Source organism: Herpailurus yagouaroundi, unplaced genomic scaffold (assembly GCF_014898765.1).
Source record: "Herpailurus yagouaroundi ecotype Mexico unplaced genomic scaffold, PumYag 142, whole genome shotgun sequence".
NCBI classification, from domain to species: Eukaryota; Metazoa; Chordata; class Mammalia; order Carnivora; family Felidae; genus Herpailurus; species Herpailurus yagouaroundi.
This window is the reverse complement of record NW_024412397.1, coordinates 41,484,969-41,505,051: the sequence shown is the minus strand read 5'-3', so window position 1 is coordinate 41,505,051 and position 20,083 is coordinate 41,484,969. Positions and strand designations below refer to the sequence as shown.

The following is a 20,083-nucleotide window of genomic DNA, read 5'->3' as shown; positions in this document are numbered from 1 at the left end:
GAGAAAAGATGAAAATATATATATAAATAAATACATATCAAAAGCAACAAAGATTAGAAAGGACCAGAGAACACCACCAGAAACTCCAACTCTACAAGCATCATAATGGCAATCAATTCATATCTTTCAGTACTCACTCTAAACGTCAATGGACTCAATGCTCCAATCAAAAGACATAGGGTAACAGAATGGATAAGAAAACAAGATCCATCTATATGCTGTTTACAAGAGACCCACTTTAGACCTAAAGACACCTACAGATTGAAAAATAAGAGGATGGAGGACCATCTATCATGATTACTTCCACAAAAGAAAGCCAGAGTAGCCATACTTATATCAGACAATATAGACTTTAAAATAAAGACTGTATCAAGAGATGCAGAAGGGCATTATATCATAATCAAGGGGTCTATCCACCAAGAAGACCTAATAATTGTAAACATTTATGCACCAAAGTTGGGAGCACCCACATATATAAATCAGTTAATCACAAACATAAAGAAACTCATCAATAGTAATACCATAATAGTAGGAGACTTCAACACCCACTCACAGCAATGGACAGATGATCTAATCAAAAAATCAACAAGGAAACAATGGCTTTGAATGACACACTGGACCAGATGGACTTAACAGATATATTCAGAACATTTAATCCTAAAGCAGGAGAATATACATTCTTCTCCAGTGCACATGGAACGTTCTCCAGAATAGACCACATACTGGGACACAAATCAGCCCTAAGTAAATACAAAAAGATTGAGATCATACCGTGCATATTTTCAGACCACAAAGCTATGAAACTCGAAGTTAACCACAAGAAAAAATTTGGAAAGGTAACAAATACTTGGAGACTGAAGAACATCCTACTACAGAATGAATAGGCTAACCAAGCAGTTAAAGAGGAAATTAAAAAGTATATGGAAGTCAATGAAAATGATAACACCACAACCCAAAACCTCTGGGACGCAGGAGTCATAAGAGGAAATTATATAGCAATCCAGGCCTTCCTAAAGAAGGAAGAAAGACCTCAGATATACAACCTAACCTTACGCCTTAAGGAGCTGGACAAAGAACAGCAAATAAAACCCCAAACCAGAAGACAGGAAATAATAAAGATTAGAGCAGAAATTAATGCTATTGAAACCAAAAAACAGTAGAACAGATCAATGAAACCAGAAGCTGGTTCTTTGAAAGAATTAACAAAATTGATAAACCACTAGCCAGTTTGATCAAAAAGAAAAAGGAAAGGACCCAAAGAAATAAAATCAAGAATGACAGAGGAGAGATCACAACCAACACAGCAGAAATAAAAACAATAATAAGAGAATATTATGAGCAATTATATGCCAATAAAATGGGCAATCTGGAAGAAATAGAAACATATACGCTACCAAAACTGAAACAGGAAGAAATAGAAAACTTGAACAGATCCATAACCAGTAAGGAAACCGAATTAGTAGTCAAAAATCTGCCAAAACACAAAAGTCCAGGGCCAGATGGCTTTCCAGGGGAATTCTACCAAACATTTAAGGAAGAGGTAACACTTATTCTCTTGAAACTGTTCCAAAAAATAGAAATGGAAGGAAAATCTCCAGACTCTTTGTATGAAGCCAGCATTACCTTGATTCCAAAACCAGATGGAGACCCCACTAAAAAGGAGAACTATAGACCAATTTCCCTGATGAACATGGATGCAAAAATCTTCAACAAGATATTAGCCACCCAAATCTGACAATACATTAAAAAAAGTATTCACCACGACCAAGCGGGATTTATACCTGGGATGCAGGGCTGGTTCAATATCCACAAAACAATTCATATGATTCATCACATCAATAAAAGAAAGGACAAGAACCATATGATCCTCTCAATAGATGCAGAGAAAGCATTTGACAAAATACAACATCCTTTCTTGATAAAAATCCTCAAGAAAGTAGGGATAGAAGGAGCATACCTCGAGATCATAAAAGCCATATATGAACGACCCAATGCTAAGATCATCCTCAATGGGGAAAAACTGAGAGCTTTCCGCCTAAGGTCAGGAACAAGACAGGGATGTCCACTCTCACCACTGTTATTCAACATAGTATTGGAAGTCTTAGCCTCTGCAATTAGACAACACAAAGAAATAAAAGGCATCCAAATCGGCCAGGAGGAGGTCAAACTTTCACTCTTTGCAAATGACATGATACTGTATATGGAAAACCCAAAAGAGCCCACCAAAAAACTGCTAGAATTGACTCATGAATTCAGCAAAGTTGCAGGATATAAAATCAATGCACAGAAATCGGTTGCATTCCTATACACCAACAATGAAGCGACAGAAAGAGAAATCAAGGAATCGATCCCATTTACAGTTGCACAAAAAACCATAAAATACCTAGGAATAAATCTAACCAAAGAGGTGAAAAATCTATACACTGAAAACTATAGAAAGCTTATGAGAGAAATTGAAGAAGACACAAAGAAATGGAAAAAGATTCCATGCTCCTGGATAGTAAGAACAAATATTGTTAAAATGTCGATACTACCTGAAGCAATCTACATATTCAATACAATCCCTATCAAAATAACACCAGCATTCTTCACAGAGCTAGAACAATCCTAAAATTTGTATGGAACCAGAAAAGACCCCGAATAGCCAAAGCGATCTTGAAAAAGAAAACCAAAGCAGGAGGCATCACAATCCCAGAATACAAACTGTATTACAAAGCTGTAATCATCAAGACAGTATGGTACTGGCACAAGAACAGACACTCAGATCAATGGAACAGAATAGAAAACCCAGAAATGGCCCCACAAACACATGGCCAACTAATCTTTGACAAAGCAGGAAAGAATATCCAAGGGAATAAATACAGTCTCTTCAGCAAGTGGTGTTGGGAAAACTGGACAGCGACATGCAGAAAAATGATGCTGGACCACTTTCTTACACCATACACAAAAATAAACTCAAAATGGATGAAAGACCTAAATTTAAGACAAGAAGCCATCAAAATCCTTGAGGAGAAAGCAGGCAAAACCTCTTTGATCTTGGCTGCAGCAACTTCTCACTCAACACGTCTCTGGAGGCAAGGGAAACAAAAGCAAAAATAACTATTGGGACCTCATCAAAATAAAAAGCTTCTGTACAGCGAAGGAAACAATCAGCAAAACTAAAAGACAACCGACAGAATGGGAGAAGATACTTGCAAACGACATATCTGATAAAGGGTTAGTATCCAAAATCTACAAAGAACTTCTCAAACTCAACACCCAAAAAACAAATAATCCAGTGAAGATGGCAAAAGACACGAACAGACACTTCTCCAAAGAAGACATCCAGATGGCCAACTGACACATGAAAAAGTGCTCAACATCACTCACCATCAGGAAGATACAAATCAAAACCACAGTGAGATACCACCTCACACTTGTCAGAAGGGCTAACATTAACACCTTAGGCAACAAGAGATGTTGGCGAGGATGTGGAGAAAGAGGATCTCTTTTGCACTGCTGGTGGGAATGCAAACTGGTGCAGCCACTCTGGAAAACAGGATGGAGGTTCCTCAAAAAATTAAAAATAGAACTATCCTCTGATCCAGCAATTGCACTATGAGGTATTTATCCAAGGGATACAGGTGTGCTGTTTCGAAGGGACACATGCACCCCAATGTTTATACCAGCAGTATCAACAATAGCCAAAGTATGGAAAGAGCCCAAATGTCCATCGATGGATGAATGGATAAAGAACAGGTGGTATATATATACAATGGAGTATTACTCGGCAATCAAAAAGAAGGAAATCTTGCCATTTGCAACTATGTGGATGGAACTGGAGGGTATCATGCTAAGTGACATTAGTCAGTCAGAGAAAGACAAATATCATATGACTTCACTCAGAAGAGGACTTTAAGACACAGAACAGATGAACATAAGGGAAGGGAGCAAAAATAATATAAAAACAGGGAGGGGGACAAAATATAAGAGACTCTTAAATATGGAGAACAAACAGAGGGTTACTGGAGGGGTTGTGGGAGGGAGGATGGGCTAAGTGGGTAAGGGGCATCAAGGAATCTACTCCTGAAATCAATTGTTGCACTGTATGTTAATTAATTTGGATGTAAATTTAAAAAATTAAAAAAATAAACATTAAAAAAAAGAATAAACATTACAAAAAATTTAAAGAATACTTTCTAAAAAAGAGAAATGGATGTCTCAATTAGGGGTCATTTGATTAAGAAACACAAACTCAGCCCAGCAAACTTGAATGACAAGGGATTTTACATAAGCATTCATATGTTTCTCACAGAACACAAATGGAATGGGCACAGCTGGGCCTCACCAGGGACTGGGTCTGGAAAGCCATTGGGAACTGAAATAACTACCTTTTTATCTACTTCTGGGTTGCAAGATTCCCAATAGAAGTCTTCTTCATTCTCTCTGCAGACCAGCTTCTCTGCTCGCTTAACCGTGTGGAAGGAAATTTAGACTTGGTCCCCACCCCCAAATTACCTGCCTCAGTGCTTAAGTCCCTTCAAATTTCAGAGAATCTGGTTGGCTTTGTTTGTGTATTGCTGTGCTTTCTCTGGGCAAGGCTCTACCTTTTGTCCAGGGAGCAGTGGCCAGGAGAGCTACAGGGTGTGTGGAAATCCTCCTTTGAGGAGTTGGCTAAGGCAGGTTCCCTGGGAAAGGGTCTTGGGCAGGGCTGCCAAACCCACTGAGACGGCCACAAAAGAGAAGTTATTACATTTGTCACAATCACAATACAAAGTAGGGGCTCCTGGGTGGCTCAATTGGTTAAGTGTCTGACTTTTGATTTTGGCTCAGGTCATGATCTCAGGGGTCATGAGTTCAAGCCCCACATCAGGCTCTCTGCTGTCAACATACAGCCCACTTTGGATCCTCTGTCCCCCTTTTTCTCAGCCCCTTCCCCACTCGTGCCCATGCTCGCGCACGCTCTCTCTCTCTCTCAAAAATAAATAAAAATTAAAAAAAACAATGCAAAGTAAACTTTACAGAGAAAGAAAGAAAGAGACAGAGACAGAGAGAGAGAAGGAAGGAAGGAAGGAAGGAAGGAAGGAAGGAAGGAAGGAAGGAAGGAGAAAGAAAAGAAAGAAAGAAAAAGAAAAATGTACAGTAAAAATGGGAAGAATAAAAGAGCTGGTAAAACATGCAAACATGGTAGCAGTGACATTTACCCAATGTAGCAAAAACAATGACCAAACAAGAATTATTTTCTTTATTGCTAAGGTTAGTTGTTAGCTAATGAAAAACAACATTTGTTCTGCTTTGTCCAAATACATTTTTCAACTTGTTTCTTTTTAAAATCTATTTTAGGGTTTGCTTTAAATTTAATGTTTGGAGTTTGTAAAAACATTGACACGATTCCAGTTCCTAACTATATAAAACCAATCACACCTAAAGAATCAGTCTCACTGCCAGCCCCATGGTCTTTGCCCCACTGTTCCCCTCCCCTCTCCCCACAGACCACCATTTTTATGAGTCGGTGGTTTGTCTTGACAGCCGCTCTTTTGTAAAAAGAGAAGCAAACACACATACATTTTTAGTTCTCCTTCTTTCATTCACAAAAGGCAGCACTTTATATCGTTTGTGAACTTTATTTTTTCCCACAGGACACTGTTAGCCTGGAAAGCAGTACATATCAGAACAGAGAGTTGATGTGCCCTCTTTCATATGGCTGCAAAGCGCTTTAGTGTGTGGGTGACTATTCAACCAGTTCCCTCTGCTTAGTTTGAATCTTTTGCTATTCGAAGTGACACCTCCATGAATAAACTTGTAGGCATGTTGTTTCATATCTGTAGAAATGTGTTTAGAATAGATGCCTCAAAAATGATTTCTGGGGCAAAGGGTAAATGCTTTAGTAATTTTGTTTGATATGCTAAACTCTTCTCTACAGTGGTTGTGACATTTTGCATCCTGTGTATGAGAGCACTTGGTTCTCCACAGCCCCCCCAAAGTGTCGGTGAAACTTTTGGGTTTTTGCCAGTCTTCCATGTGGTACTTCCATGTGATTTTCATCTGTCCTTCTCTTGGTGAGAAGAGTCGATCATCTTTCCTATAGGGCCCTTTACCTCTTTTCTAATGAAATCGTTAATTTTGAGGTAACCGTAGACTCACATGCAGTTGTTCGAAACAATACAGAAAGGTCCCTGTCCCCTTTGCCAAGTCCTGCTGCCCGTGGTAACATCTTGCAAAGTGATAACGCCATGTCACAACTACTGTGCTGACACACAGTCAAGGTACAACAGTTCCTGATCTTTCTTTTTATGTGACATTTCTATGAGTTGGACAAGATGGGGTAGATGCATCCCATTCGTTTCTCCCACGAATCGCCAAACAACGAAACCCTACCAGAAGACTGAGAGGTGGAGCAGTAGAGAAGGCCAACTCCCTGGGGACATGGGGACTTGACGAGAAACAACCCAGGGGTGAGTTCTGAGAGTTTTTTCTTGCCCCCTCAGTATCCCAGCCTGGGTGCTAGGGATGTGTGCAGCTCAGAAATGCTGACAGCAGATACCCCCAGAAGAGCCCCCCAAGAAAAGCTGGTTCACTGTAGCCCAAGAACCAGGAAGAGCGAAGGCCATCAGGCAGGCACTTTCCAATTATACCTGTCTATTCTCCAGAAGGCACTACAGAAAAACCGGGGCCCTCTCCACCCCCAACTGGCAGCAGCAGTGGCCAAACCCTGTCCCTACCACTCCCCACCCCTGCCCTCTCCGTGGTAGCAAGGTGATGCTCTCCTCCCACAGGCCCTGTGGACACAACTCTTTGCGAACTCCCTCTTCTATATGACCTGTCCAAGACTTTGTCCACATTTTAATTGGTTTCCGAGTAGGTTATAAAGTATTTAGAGGCAAAGGGGTGGCCCCCATGAGAAGGCCCTGGCAAACCTTTCCCCTGCTTGGCCGTAGACCACTCAGGGGAAGGAACTGCCTTATTCCCTCCCATGTGCCCAGGACAGCACAGTGCCTGACACAGCAGGTGCTTCATAAATGCCCAGAAATATTGGGGTTGGAGATACCGGAAACAAGGCTGCCAGAAGTTGCCAGATAGGTGAAGACTGCATAATTACCCTATGCAAAATGATGTTTACACAAGGTCCAAGGATAAGAGATTAAGAGAATAATGAAGGGGAAATCTGGTTACCATGGTGACCCTGTTCCGCCAGAACAAAAGTACTCACAGGATTTCATAAAGACTGAAGCAAAACGAATTGCCACCGTGATTTTTTATGGATTCTAACGGTGGTAGAAGAGAAGAAGGAAAAACAGATGAAGAAAGAGACAAGGGGAGGGATAACTGTGTAAAATAAAGTCTTTGGAAATCAAGTAAATACATTTTTAAACTGCCTCAAGATAGCAATTATGTTCCGGAGATAAATTAACACCTTCTCTCTGGTGTTAAGTCAGCCAGGTGTTTCCCAGGATCTGCTCTCATTCTTTCATCAACACAGTAGTGTCTTGTGACATTTATTTTGCTGGAAGGGGGATTTCCACCTTCTAGGATTTTTAAAACGTCAATAAAAATTGTCTTGGCAGTGAATTCTTCACTATTCTATTCTTTTTATGCACTCATCTATATTAATTATCTAAAGCTTAATAAATACTTTTAAATTTTAAAAATATGTTGAGTAAAAACTTGGGCCTGACTCCCTATTCAGATACAGTTGTGGTTAGGCTGAAACACATTTTGATGATGGCACTTAATAGTCCTTTTTTTAACGTTTATTTATTTTTGGGAGAGAAAGACAGAGTGTGAGCGGGGGTGGAGCTGAGAGTTGGGGAGACACAGAATCTGAAGCAAGCTCCAGGCTCTGAGCCGTCAGCACAGAGCGTGATGCGGGGCTCAAACCCATGAGCCGTGAGATCACAACCTGAGCCGAAGTTGGACGTTTAACCGACTGAGCCACCCAGGTGCCCTGGCACTTAATGGTCCTAATTAAGGCACTGATCCTGCTGAACACAGCTTTAAGTAGGTATGGCATATGTATTAACAGCACAGCAATTTAGAATGCTATGGAGTGTGCTGCCTGAACAGATGGCAAATAGTGTTGCCCAGGCAGAATCATTCTTTCGCTGAGCACTGTGCTAGATGCTCCGTGTCCAAAAACAACTGATACAGACCGCTGCCCTCAAAGAGTGAACAGTCTTCAAGAGAGAAAGAAAATGCATAAACAAATAAATGTAATGGCAGGAGACATGCTTTAATAGGGTAGTACTGTAGGGTAGGAATGTAAGGGAGTGAGTGGCACATTTGACTTGGGTTGGCCAGAGACAGCTTCCAGAGGAGCTAGTGTCTTAAGAGATACGCAGGAGACCCTCTCATGGAGGAGGGTAGCAAAGGCCGGGCCGGTGGGAGTTTTCACAGGCCGCTGGGGAATGAAAAGGGTGCAAGAGGGATGAGAAGTGAGGTGTTGGTCCTAGAGAGGCAAGCGGAAGATAGGTCACCTTAAGGCCTTACATGACAAACAGAAATATTTGGACTGTTTCCTGTAGGCAATGGGGAGCCACTGAAAGACTTAAAGCAAGGTAGTATTTTGAAAGACACAATTTTTGTGGCAATATTTTAGACAGATTCAAAACAGGCGTACCTTTGCAGTAAGACAAGACTGGGGAGGATCCAGGCAATGGTTGCAGAAACAAAAGACCATAGGGATTCCAGAGAGACTTCAAAGGTGCAGCTCATGTTGACTGTGCTGAGCAGAAGGGGGAGGGTGACTCTCAGATTTGGCCTTGAGTTACTAAGTGGATGGGAAAACAAGAGGAAGACTAAGTTTTGAAGGGAGATACGATAAATTCAGCTGAGGACATTTCTGTGAACAAGCAGGTAGAGATGGGTCCAAAGTTGACAATGCGGGTCAGGAGCTAAGAATTCTAAGCTGGACCTTTGACTTGAGAGTCTCCTGCATGTACTTGGGGAGACCATGAAGTTGAAGCTCTGCAAGTGTAGAGATCACATGCTTTATGTGGCTGCTTAAACTTATCTAAAATTTGGGGTGCCTGGGTGGCTAAGTCGGTTAAGCATCCAACTTCGTCTCAGGTCATGATCTCACGGTCCGTGGGTTCAAGCACTGCATCGGGCTCTGTGCTGACAGCTCTGAACCTGGAGCCTGCTTCGGATTCTGTCTCCCTCTCTCTCTGTTCCTCCCCCATTCACACTCTGTCTCTCTCTCTCTTTAAAAAATAAAGATTAAAAAAAAATTTGTTTTTAAACATATAACATTTCACAAAATTAAACATCTGGTTCCTTGCTCACACTAGACACATCTCGTGTGCTTAACAGCCACATGTGGCTAGTGGCCGTACTGGACAGCACAGTCACAGAACATTTCCATCATCATAGAACATACTACTAGACAGGGCTAGTCAGTGGTCCTAGAAAGTGTTACTGACCAAAGAGGGGAGAAGGGAGAAAGAATGGAAGGCAGAGGAAGAAGAGTCTTCTGAGAGCACTGGGACAAAGATAGGTGAAAAAGCCAAACCCCAAAGCCAAGGTAGAAGAGAAAAAGCAGTACAGGCCCACGTGGACATGTAACTTCTTCAGTAGCAATACCGAGAGAAGCTTCAAGTTACTGAATGACTTCCATAAGAGAAGTATCATAATAGGTGATTTCCACATCAGCTACTTAAATCACACAACCCTCTGAGGAAACAGAGCCTGATTCCCATATGCTGTATTTATTCTCATGACTATTACTGCTAAAATTTAATTGTGGCCCTTTGCCAGTTTTACTAATTGTTTACATACATTGTCATGTAGAGGGTAATCACTGACTTCATTTCCTAGCGAATCAAAGAACGCAGTTTATCACTCCTAGAATATGATCCAAGAGGGGCGCCTAGGTGGCTCGTTGGTTAAACGGCCGAGTCTTGGTTTTGACTCAGGTCATGATCTCACAGTTCGTGGGTTTAAGCCCCACTGCACTGACAGTACAGAGCCTGCTTGGAATTCTCTCCCTCTCTCTCTGCCCTTCCCCGACTCATGCTCTGCCTCTCTCAAAATAAATAAGTTAATTAATTAAAAAAAAATACATATGATCCAAGACAATTTGCATGAAAGAAAAGCTTGTTAGCCTTGAGCTGAAAACTGGCTGAATTTAAGCCAAGTTTTTGCTCAGCATGTCAGGCACTGTGCTAAGTGCTCGGTTAGGACTGGCTCATTGGATCTCTCCAGCAATCCTCGGGTAGTTCCTATGATCCTCAACTGCAAGATCAGGAAATTAAAGACAACAGGGATTTAAAATTTTGCTAAAATTTCACAGCTAATAATAGGGGACCTCTGAATTCACACTCAGGTCAATCTGATTCCAGAGTCTTTGCTTATACAGTCCTATGAAAAAGTTAACCACAAATCCTCAAGATCAATTGTAGACAATTATCTCAACTATCCTTCTGAAGCACAGGGTTTACTGCTAAGAAATATTCTGTGCCTTGGGAAAAGTTTCTCCTACACAGATACTCTATTGGCCTAACCCTGCATTAGGGAACACAAAACCAACACTTACAGAGGACACAATTGAGCACCTCATTTGCCAGTATGTAGGTTTTTCAGTTGTTTCCATATCGATTTTACCCATGGAAGACACTAAATTCCATGAGTGGAGGTAATGTCTGCTATTTCTTAGAGAGCCTCCAGAGCATACCGTTCAACTGATGGAGTTAGGAAGATTAAATAAGCAATTGAATTCAGGCCCATGAAAATATAAGAATGTGCTAAGAAACATACACAAGTTCTATTTTTATAACTTTTATCTTTTTCTTTTAATTGTAGTATAATTTTGAGTGCTATAGGACTGTCTTTTCTTTAAAAAAAATTTTTTTAACATTTATTTATTTTTGAGACAATGCGAGAGACAGGGTGCAAGCAACGGAGGGGCAGACACAGGGAGACACAGAATCTGAAGCAGGCTCCAGGCTCCGAGCTGTCAGCACAGAGCCCGACGCGGGGCTCGAACTCACGAACCGTGAGATCTTGATTTGAGCCGAAGTTGGACGCTCAACCGACTGAGCCACTCAGGCGCCCCTGTAGCACTTTTCTGAAGTCACTTACGCTAAGAGCAAAACAGTATATGCTCCTCAAGAACAGCCTTCTCTAAATAAAAGTTTTGGTCCAGAAGATCTCTGCAACTTTAAATCTCTAGGTTTAAAGACACGACAAAAACATATACATACAAGATCATTAAACTGAGTGGGCATGTTTCATCAGAGGACACATTAATACCAAAGATAGGAACCTGGGGCAGACTAAGCCAACTCAATTTTACGGCTCTGCATGATTTAAATGACTAACTGATTATTATTTAGTGATTGGCTTGATTTGTGACATACGGTGGCAATATCCTGGCAGCTCATACTAGGCATAAAAATTTATACTTAGAATTCATTACAGAGACAATTTAAGTTGAGAAAAGTCATGATCTCACAATCCAGGCCCAAATACAAATCTAGTCCCTAGGAACTATTTGCCTTAAAGTTCTTCACTACTACCCGAGAACCTGAAAAACAAGAAGGGGACTGACCACAACACACCAGCTTAATTTACTCAGGTTGTGTAGGTAGAAGAAAAGTTCAGAAAGACTTTTTAAATATTAATCTTGAGGGGCGCCTGGGTGGCTCAGTGGGTTAAGCGGTCGGCTTCAGCTCAGGTCACAATCTCGAGGTCCATGAGTTCGAGGCCCACGTCGGGCTCTGAGCTGATGGCTCAGAGCCTGGAGCCTGCTTCAGATTCTGTGTCTCCCTCTCTCTCTGCCCCTCCCCCGTTCATGCTCTCTGTCTCAAAAATAAATAAAACGTTAAAAAAATTTAAAAAAATATTAATCTTGATACAATAGATTACTAACTGTACTGACGAAAAATATTTATTTTTTTTATTATTTCTTTTCCAACTTTTATTTATTTTTGAGATAGAGAAAGAGCCTGAACGGGGGAGGGCCAGAGAGAGGGAGACACAGATTCTGAAGCAGGCTCCAGGCTCTGGGCTGTCAGCACAGAGCCCGACGTGGGGCTTGAACTCACGGACCTCGAGATTGTGACCTGAGCTGAAGTCGGATACTTATCCGACTGAGACACCCAGGTGCCCCTGACGAAAAATATTTAAATATCGCTGTGTCTTTTCTGTGTTAAAGGCTATGAGGAGATCACTAAATGTTTATTTTTAACTAAAACTGTTCCAAAGGCAGACACTGTGGTCACTTCATGCTTCTGTTGCAATCCTAGTGCAAACAAGGTATTTATCAACAATTCACCTTAAATTTAGGAAAACTAACACAACAACAACCCTAGAAAACCCCCAAAAAGTTCCTGAGCGAAAATAACTACAGCGTCACACGAAGTCTTTAGAACATTGTATTTCATAAAAGACAATGATAAAAAAGTACAAACATTTCCATGAGAAGCAAAAAAAAAAAAAAAAAAAAAAAAAAAAATATGAGAGTACAAGAAATTACTAGCATTTATTTCAGTGCATTTATGTAGAAGCCTTTCAGATCTAACAAATAAAATGATCTTAGGTACAACTTAAGTACACTTCCTCTTTCAGATAAACCACACTGGCCATTTTAGATCTCTCAGTTGGCATACTTGCAAATACAAGGCAGTAAATCCAGAGTGCTAATATTTGTCTAACGAGCACATACAGAAATACAACAGATACAAGGAAAGGCCAAATAAAATGACACAAAATCTGCTTTCACTTGTAGGAAGCCTCCGAAAGAAGGAGAATTTTGTATTGGTCATTCTTCCATTTTATTTTAAAATGGGTAGCAGTATTTTGGTTGGAAAAGGAATCTAAGCAAGTTTCTGATACATAATCACGTGTTTGCATAACACTGTAAGTAAGTTTTCTTATTGAACACCTTTTCGCAAAATACAAATTTAAATGTAGATTTAAAAAAATACTCATGTGTACACTTTTCCATCTCTTTTCTACCAACAGATCCATTAATCACTACTTCTCTCTGGAGTTGAAAGGCACTATGTAACTTTCCCAGTAGTGCCATAGGGACCTTGTAAGAGTGCCATGTCTACGTACATAAGTTTCTTGACTTTGAAACTAAGAAATACAACCGATAAGTTATCAGAGGATGTCTTCATAATTTTCGAAAGGTTTCAACTTGCTTGATTGGATGTGTTCAGAAATAAAATATGTTTTCTGTAGACACACCTCACGCTGACAGAGCAGGCGATCAATACATGTTCACTAATAAATCCACCAAACGTAACGACAGAGAATTTGCATTTGCAATGGACTTGTTAATTTTTATGGAATAGGTTTATTTTCATAAAATAAAGATACTTGAGCAAAGTGTATATATCACTCTTACGGAAACACATAAAAGTCATTCTTTATAGGCAAAAATCAATTTTTGGTGTGCACTTACAAAGCAAAACAAAACAAAACAAAAAGGAAACGGAAAAGACAGAAAGGAAACTAATGAGATGATTTTCACAGGATGACATAGCATATTCAAAACTGAAGAAAGCTAAGTAATATGGCTCACTCATGAAACAAAACTTGCTATTAGACTTCCAAGAAAATAAGGCAGATACTAGTAGAACTGAGCGCTCCTGAAACTGTGGAGTGTGTATCAAAATGAAGATTCCAAAATGTGGGCAGCTTCACTTTCAAAAGCAAAATATATGTTTTACATATAAGACTCAGAAACAGCCCTAATTTTCCCCACAATTAAAATATGTAAGTATTAAAAAAATATTTAAGTATTATTGGATTAATTATGCTCCTATGCCCCTACTATCTTGTTAGTGATTACAAATGTTAACATTCCCAACCGTCTTGCATTTCACCAAATTAAACAAACTGCGTTGGCTATGAGACCAAAACGAACAGATACACAAATTAAGAACAAATCTCTTATTTGTTGGAAGGTTCGATTTTTTTGTTATTTTGAGTACCACCAAAAAAAAAGGAAGGCAAATATTTTGGAAATAATTCTAAGAAATAAATATGGAAAATTCTGTTTGGTATCATAAAGGGAGAGCAATCCATTTTTTCAAAGTATAAGAAATTCAATTATTTTATGATTTGGTTTGTGGTCATTTGTATTGCCAATACTGCCATAAAAAAATAACACTTCACAATTAAACTTAAAGCTGAGATAAATAACTTTGTTTCTCTTTTAGGGGAACAATCCATGAGGCAAATGTTATCCCACCACCCCTCATAGATAGATTTCTTTTGTTCTTCATTGTTTTTGCAGACTCACTTAAGAGATGCATAATTTTTTGTCTTAAATTTCTGAAAATGTTAAGCTTTTGTAGACTCTTTGGTTGACTACAGTGGATAATTTTCAAAGTAAGGATACAGTTTGGTTTGCCATGAAAACTTCACCCAACTTTAATAAAGCAATACACTGGATGTCAGATAGTAAGACCTGTTCTCAGAGCAGTGTCCTATAATGTCACCGCGTTTAAATAACTGATTATGTATTTTAAAACAATTCTATTAAATTATGCTTTCAGTGAGGCAATTTTAAGAATACCAGAAATGTAATTTCTTAAAAGTGAAAAAAATATATAGTTCTAATAAAACTGGCCGGCATTAAAGGTTCCCTTCAAAACTTGAAATTCTGAGTCCCAGAATTAAACTTAAAATTTGTTTTCATCTACTAAGCATTTATCTTCATAAAAATAGAACATTTAATTTCTTATCTAATAGTATAATTCATTTGTATATTATAAGTACTACTGGGTTTTCCATAGCTCATTCTTTTAAAAAAAATCATTTTGATTTTTTTTTTAATGAAAATTGTTTTTTGGCTCTTCTGAACTAGAAATAATAAAAGTGCTGTTCACTATGAATTAAAAAAAAAAATACAGTGTACAAACACACACAACCTTGGGAACATTTTTTGAGGCACAAAATCCCTGACAATTACACCAAAGATACATGAAAGACAGTTAACATAAAGAGGTCCTTTATATCGTGTTACATCACAACGTTTACGATTTTCTTGGTAATACTCATGCAATGTGCATAAACAATATGGCTGTGACTTAGCAAAATCTGATGAGATTGCAAGCCAAGGAAAAAAACAGGTAATCCTGGTAGGAAGAAGAGCTGTTTAACTCCTTTCTTCTTATCCTTTAGAACCCTAAGAAAGCTGTGACTTCCACACAAGAGGCTGAAGGTCTAAAGCTCAAAACTAGTATAACCACTTACTGTATTAGTTGGCTGTCAATTATTGACAGTTCCTTCATTTCACACAAGGGTTAACCTTTGTTTAGTGACATAAATTTGCATTGTTTTTTTCCATGCAAATAAAAATGTCTAGAAAAGTCCAATAAAGGCATGACCAATTACATGCAAAATTGCAACACATCTTTTTCAACAATTTGAACACATTAATTTACATCACATATATACAAAACATGTTTAAACAGAAATAAAGCATTCTCTTGAATTAAATTATATATGTTAGTATAAAAATTTTCTCTTTGTAGGGAGGCCCTCTTAACTTCCAGACTTCTGCAACGGCACTGAGTCTCCGCAGTGCTTGCCGTGGGCGAGTGTCTCAGAGTCCAGGATGGGTGATAGCATATAATCTCACACCGTAAACACTAAGGACAGCTGGCTCTTCTCACGGATCAGGGCACTGTGACACGTCCATTCACTGACCTCCATTTAGAATACACTCCAAGTCTGTGATCAGCATTGTGGTCTAGCTTTGCCAGGACAGCTACTTCTTTTAATACTCTTCAATTGGAGCTAACTCTGGCATGAGGTTTACAGATATGTTTGTATACAACCTATCAACCAGTATTTTTGGCGTATATATTAAATTGTTCAACCCATCGATGTACTGACGCTCTTTTGAATACCTCAGTAACTTATACCTACAGTGTTAGAGAAGAAAATGAAAAATAACGGCAACGTGTTTAAAAAGAAAAAACTGCTGATGAATATGCTCAAGGTCATTCTTGTAATTACAGTGCTCAAAGCTCTGTACAATTTTAATTCTTCATGCATAGTTAAAAATCCTTCTAAACCAGAGCACCTAGGTGGTTCAGTCAGTTAAGCATCTGGCTCTTCGTTTCGGCTCAGGTCATGATCTCACGGCTTCACGGGTTTGAGCCCCACATTGGGCTCTGTGCTGGTAGCATGGAGCCTGCTGCTTGGGATTCTTTCTCCCTCACTCTTTGCCCCTCCCCCACTTGTGCTCTCTCTCAAAATAAATAAATAAACTTAAAAAAAAAACATTCTAAACCATTCTAAATTAGCATTTTTACTAGCTTTAAAATGCCTCCTGAAAAAATTATTTTGCACACTTACAACTTAGGCATCCTTAAGAAATAAAATATTTTATGTTGATGCTTTATGAAGTAATATGTTTTAAGGAAACACTTTTTATTTTTATTTTTCTTTAATGTTCATTTATTTTTGAGAGACAGAGAGTGTGAGCGGGAGAGGGGCAGAGACAGAAGGAGACACCGAATCTGAAGCAGGCTCCAGGCTCCGAGCTGTCAGCACAGAGCTCGATACGGGGCTCAAACCCACAGACCGGGAGATCATGACTTCAGCTGAAGTTGGACGTTTAACTGACTGAGCCACCCAGGCGCCTCCAGGAAATAGTTTTTATATAAATGGTAACCTGGGCTTTTTAATATAACATAAATACATATGTATATCTCTTTTCTTTATATAAAGAAAAATAACATCAACAGACAAGTCCCTGGAGAAGATTTTTCTCATTAATATAACATAAATACATATGTATATCTCTTTTCTTTAGATAAAGAAAAATAATATCAACAGACAATTCCCTGGAGATTTTTTTTGTGGGGTGCAATGCTTTTTTAAAAAATCTTTCATACATTAAATAATTTTGAAACTTTGTTATCTGAAAGTGATATTAAACTTACCGTCCTAAAAACTGGACTTCACCTCGATGGTGATGAGGAATAGATTTGTATTTCCCCAAGTCTCCCTCTGGTCTTGTTACATTGTATCCAGCATAGTGAACTCTATAATACATGGAAATGAAAATATCAGGGAATAAAATCTGACATAAAATTGATTACGTGAGTTCAAGTTAAAATGCAAAAGAAGGATGCCTGGGTGGCTCAATCAGTTAAGCGCTGACTCTTGATTTTGGCTCAGGTCATGATCTCACGGGTGTGAGCCTGAGCCCCACACATCAGGCTCCGTGCTGGGTGTGGAACTTGCTTGGGATTTGCTCTCTCCCTCTGCCCCTTCCCCACTTGTGCTCTCTCTCTCAAAAAAAAAAAAAAAAATTAAAATGCAACAGAATGAAATCATTACAGAGTTGTCAATTTCAAAAGGCACTCTTTATTTTTCCTCCAAATTTTTATTTAAATTCCAGTTAGTTAGCATACAGTGTAATATTAGTTTCGGGTGTAGAATTTAGTGGTTCAATACTTACATACAACACCCAGTGCTCACATCACAAGTGCCCTCCTTAATACCTATCACCTACTTCACCCACCCCCTACCCACCTCCCCTCCAGTCACCATCAGTTTGTTCTGTAAAGTGAAGACAGAAGGCATTCTTCATGAAGAAAGGGACAAACACAAAATAGGATTTAGGAACCTCAAAAATTTTCCACCCCCACAAAATCTTTCCTCAGAATGGCAAAGTGCTATTTAACTACTAAAAGGAAATTTACAGAAAACTCTATTAAGCAGTTTGTACCTCAACATACCTATTCCAAAGGTCATCATCTTCTCCTCCCCATCCCCAGAAGGCATTAGGAAAACCATTGATCTTTTTAAATTGTTCCACTGTCAGTCCACTTACACCACCAAAAAACTCTTTATATGGAAGACTAAAAAGAAAGCACAATACAGCATTCTAAAAATGAAATCAAAACAGTTTGCCATATGAAATCAAGTTTTCAGTCTTATATGTGCTTTGCAAAATACACTCTTATTTTCCATATAAACAACTGTGCTGATTAAATCATATTCTGGGAAATGTAAAGTGCACCAAAAAACAAAACATTTTTATATTCTAGTGAAGCATCTAAATGTGTGAGGTAAAATGCAAAATAAAACACTTGTGATAACTGAAATTTAATATTCAATATTGTTACTTTGTCAGACTCAAAACCCAGTGTTCAAAAATTGTATGAGATTTCCACACCAAAGTAAACTTGCTTAAATACATCAATAGTTGTTCATGAAATGTTAGATGTTGTTAAGCTAATAAAATGTCCTAAATTAATTGAACTTAATTATAAATGTGTTATTACAGAGGCTGGGATAAAAATAAATTAATAAAGACAACTCTAGCATTTAATTTTGAAATGACTAGCTGCCTGTTCTTATGATAATCATACCTGCTTGATATGATACCATAATACTCATGGGTATTTACAAATATATGGCTAATGTACTAATATATATAAATGCATATTAATATGTATGTACTAATGTACTAATATATAGATAACGTACTAATATACTAATATATATATATAAATGACTTTATTGAGATATAGTAGACATATAACACATTATACTCATTTTAGATGTATGACAAAATGATTTCACATATGCATATACTGGAAAATGATTACCACAATAAATCTAGTTATTATCTATCACCACATAGTTATAAAATTCTGGGGCGCCTGGGTGGCGCAGTCGGTTAAGCGTCCGACTTCAGCCAGGTCACGATCTCGGGGTCCGTGGGTTCGAGCCCCGCGTCGGGCTCTGGGCTGATGGCTCAGAGCCTGGAGCCTGTTTCCGATTCTGTGTCTCCCTCTCTCTCTGCCCCTCCCCCGTTCATGCTCTGTCTCTCTCTGTCCCAAAAATAAATAAACGTTGAAAAAAAAAATTTTTTTAAATTCTTCATTTTCTTGTGATGAGAGCTTTTAAGATCTACTCTCTTAGCAACTTTCAAATATACAATATAGTATCATTGGCTCCAGTCACCATGCTGTACATTACATCCAAATATTTACTTATCCTACAACTGAACGTTTACGTCTTTTAACCCCCTTCAATCCTTTTGCCCCCCCCCCCCCCCCCCCCCCCCCCCCCACTTCTGGCAACCACCAATCTGTCCTCTGTATCTGTGAGTTTGGTTATTTTTTAGATTCCACATACAACTGAGATCATACAGTAATTGCCTTGCTCTGAGAAATGACTACCTGGTAGTTTTTAACTTGGATTTTATTTTCCTTATCTTTCTTTAACTCATATTCCAAGGAATTTGTCAAACTAAGTTGTTCGTTTACATATTGTTTTTCTGATCTCAAGGTAGCATCCTTAGACTTAGTTCTGAATAAATTCCTGTGGCCCCAAAATGCTATTGGGAAGCAGCATGCCACAGCCCCTACAGAGGCCAGGGAGGGCCAGTGGGGAAAATGTGGAGGGCCAGTAGGGAAAACACGACCATGCATAGCTTGTGTAAATCAAGATAAGGGAAATCTGGCCAGGACTATAGCAAAGCTGCCTCAGACAGAGGGAGAGAGCAGATCTCATTTTTTGTCGGAGGGACTCTCACCTCATTCCCCGCGGGGAAGAAGTGCTGTGTGCCAGGTGAGATCTTGTGTGGCCACGGAAGAAGGGAGAAGCAGCTCCTGCATGGAACTCACTGGTTGCAGGAGAAAGCAATCTTGGCCCCACCATGGACCAAAAGCACCCAAAGACAATAAAAGCAATACTGACTCCAAAGACAATCACTGCCCCAGGAGACTGCACAGGCTCACACTTGGGAAGTAAGGATTCCATAGTTATAACACCAGTTGGGGTTCAACAGGGTCAAGAGGCATTCATGGCACTGTTGTGTTTCCCATACCAGTCAGTTATTGTTCCCCAGGCTAGTGGTCTGAGAGAAACCTGAAGATCAGCAGAGAGGCAGATATAGATAAATGTGTGTGTCTGTGCATTGATCAACATGTACAAATTGGCAAGTACGTTAATTCCACTTATTGTTCTGCTTGAGTGGAAATAATCAACTGTACTATAACCAGATGGAGAAAGATTAGATAAAATGAAGGTAGAACAAATAAACTAAAGAAGAGGAAACAGAAGATCAACAAAAAAATCTAGTAGTATTTACCTCACACTGTCCAAAGGGAGAGAGTCACTAATC

General features: G+C 39.1%; 1 protein-coding gene across 2 annotated transcripts in view; it reads right to left on the bottom strand.

Moving 5' to 3' along the window:
• Positions 1-12,438: 12,438 nt before the first annotated feature.
• The window catches only part of B4GALT6 (beta-1,4-galactosyltransferase 6), a 68,238-nt gene continuing 60,593 nt past the window's right edge, over positions 12,439-20,083 (bottom strand). For both annotated transcript variants that reach the window (XM_040479156.1, XM_040479158.1), the window contains 3 exons: positions 17,685-17,807; positions 16,884-16,985; positions 12,439-15,857 (listed from right to left, as the gene is read on the bottom strand). In XM_040479156.1, the coding sequence (XP_040335090.1) occupies positions 15,710-15,857; positions 16,884-16,985; positions 17,685-17,807 (373 nt within the window). In that variant the 3' untranslated portion in view covers positions 12,439-15,709. The remainder of the gene's footprint in view (positions 15,858-16,883; positions 16,986-17,684; positions 17,808-20,083) is intronic.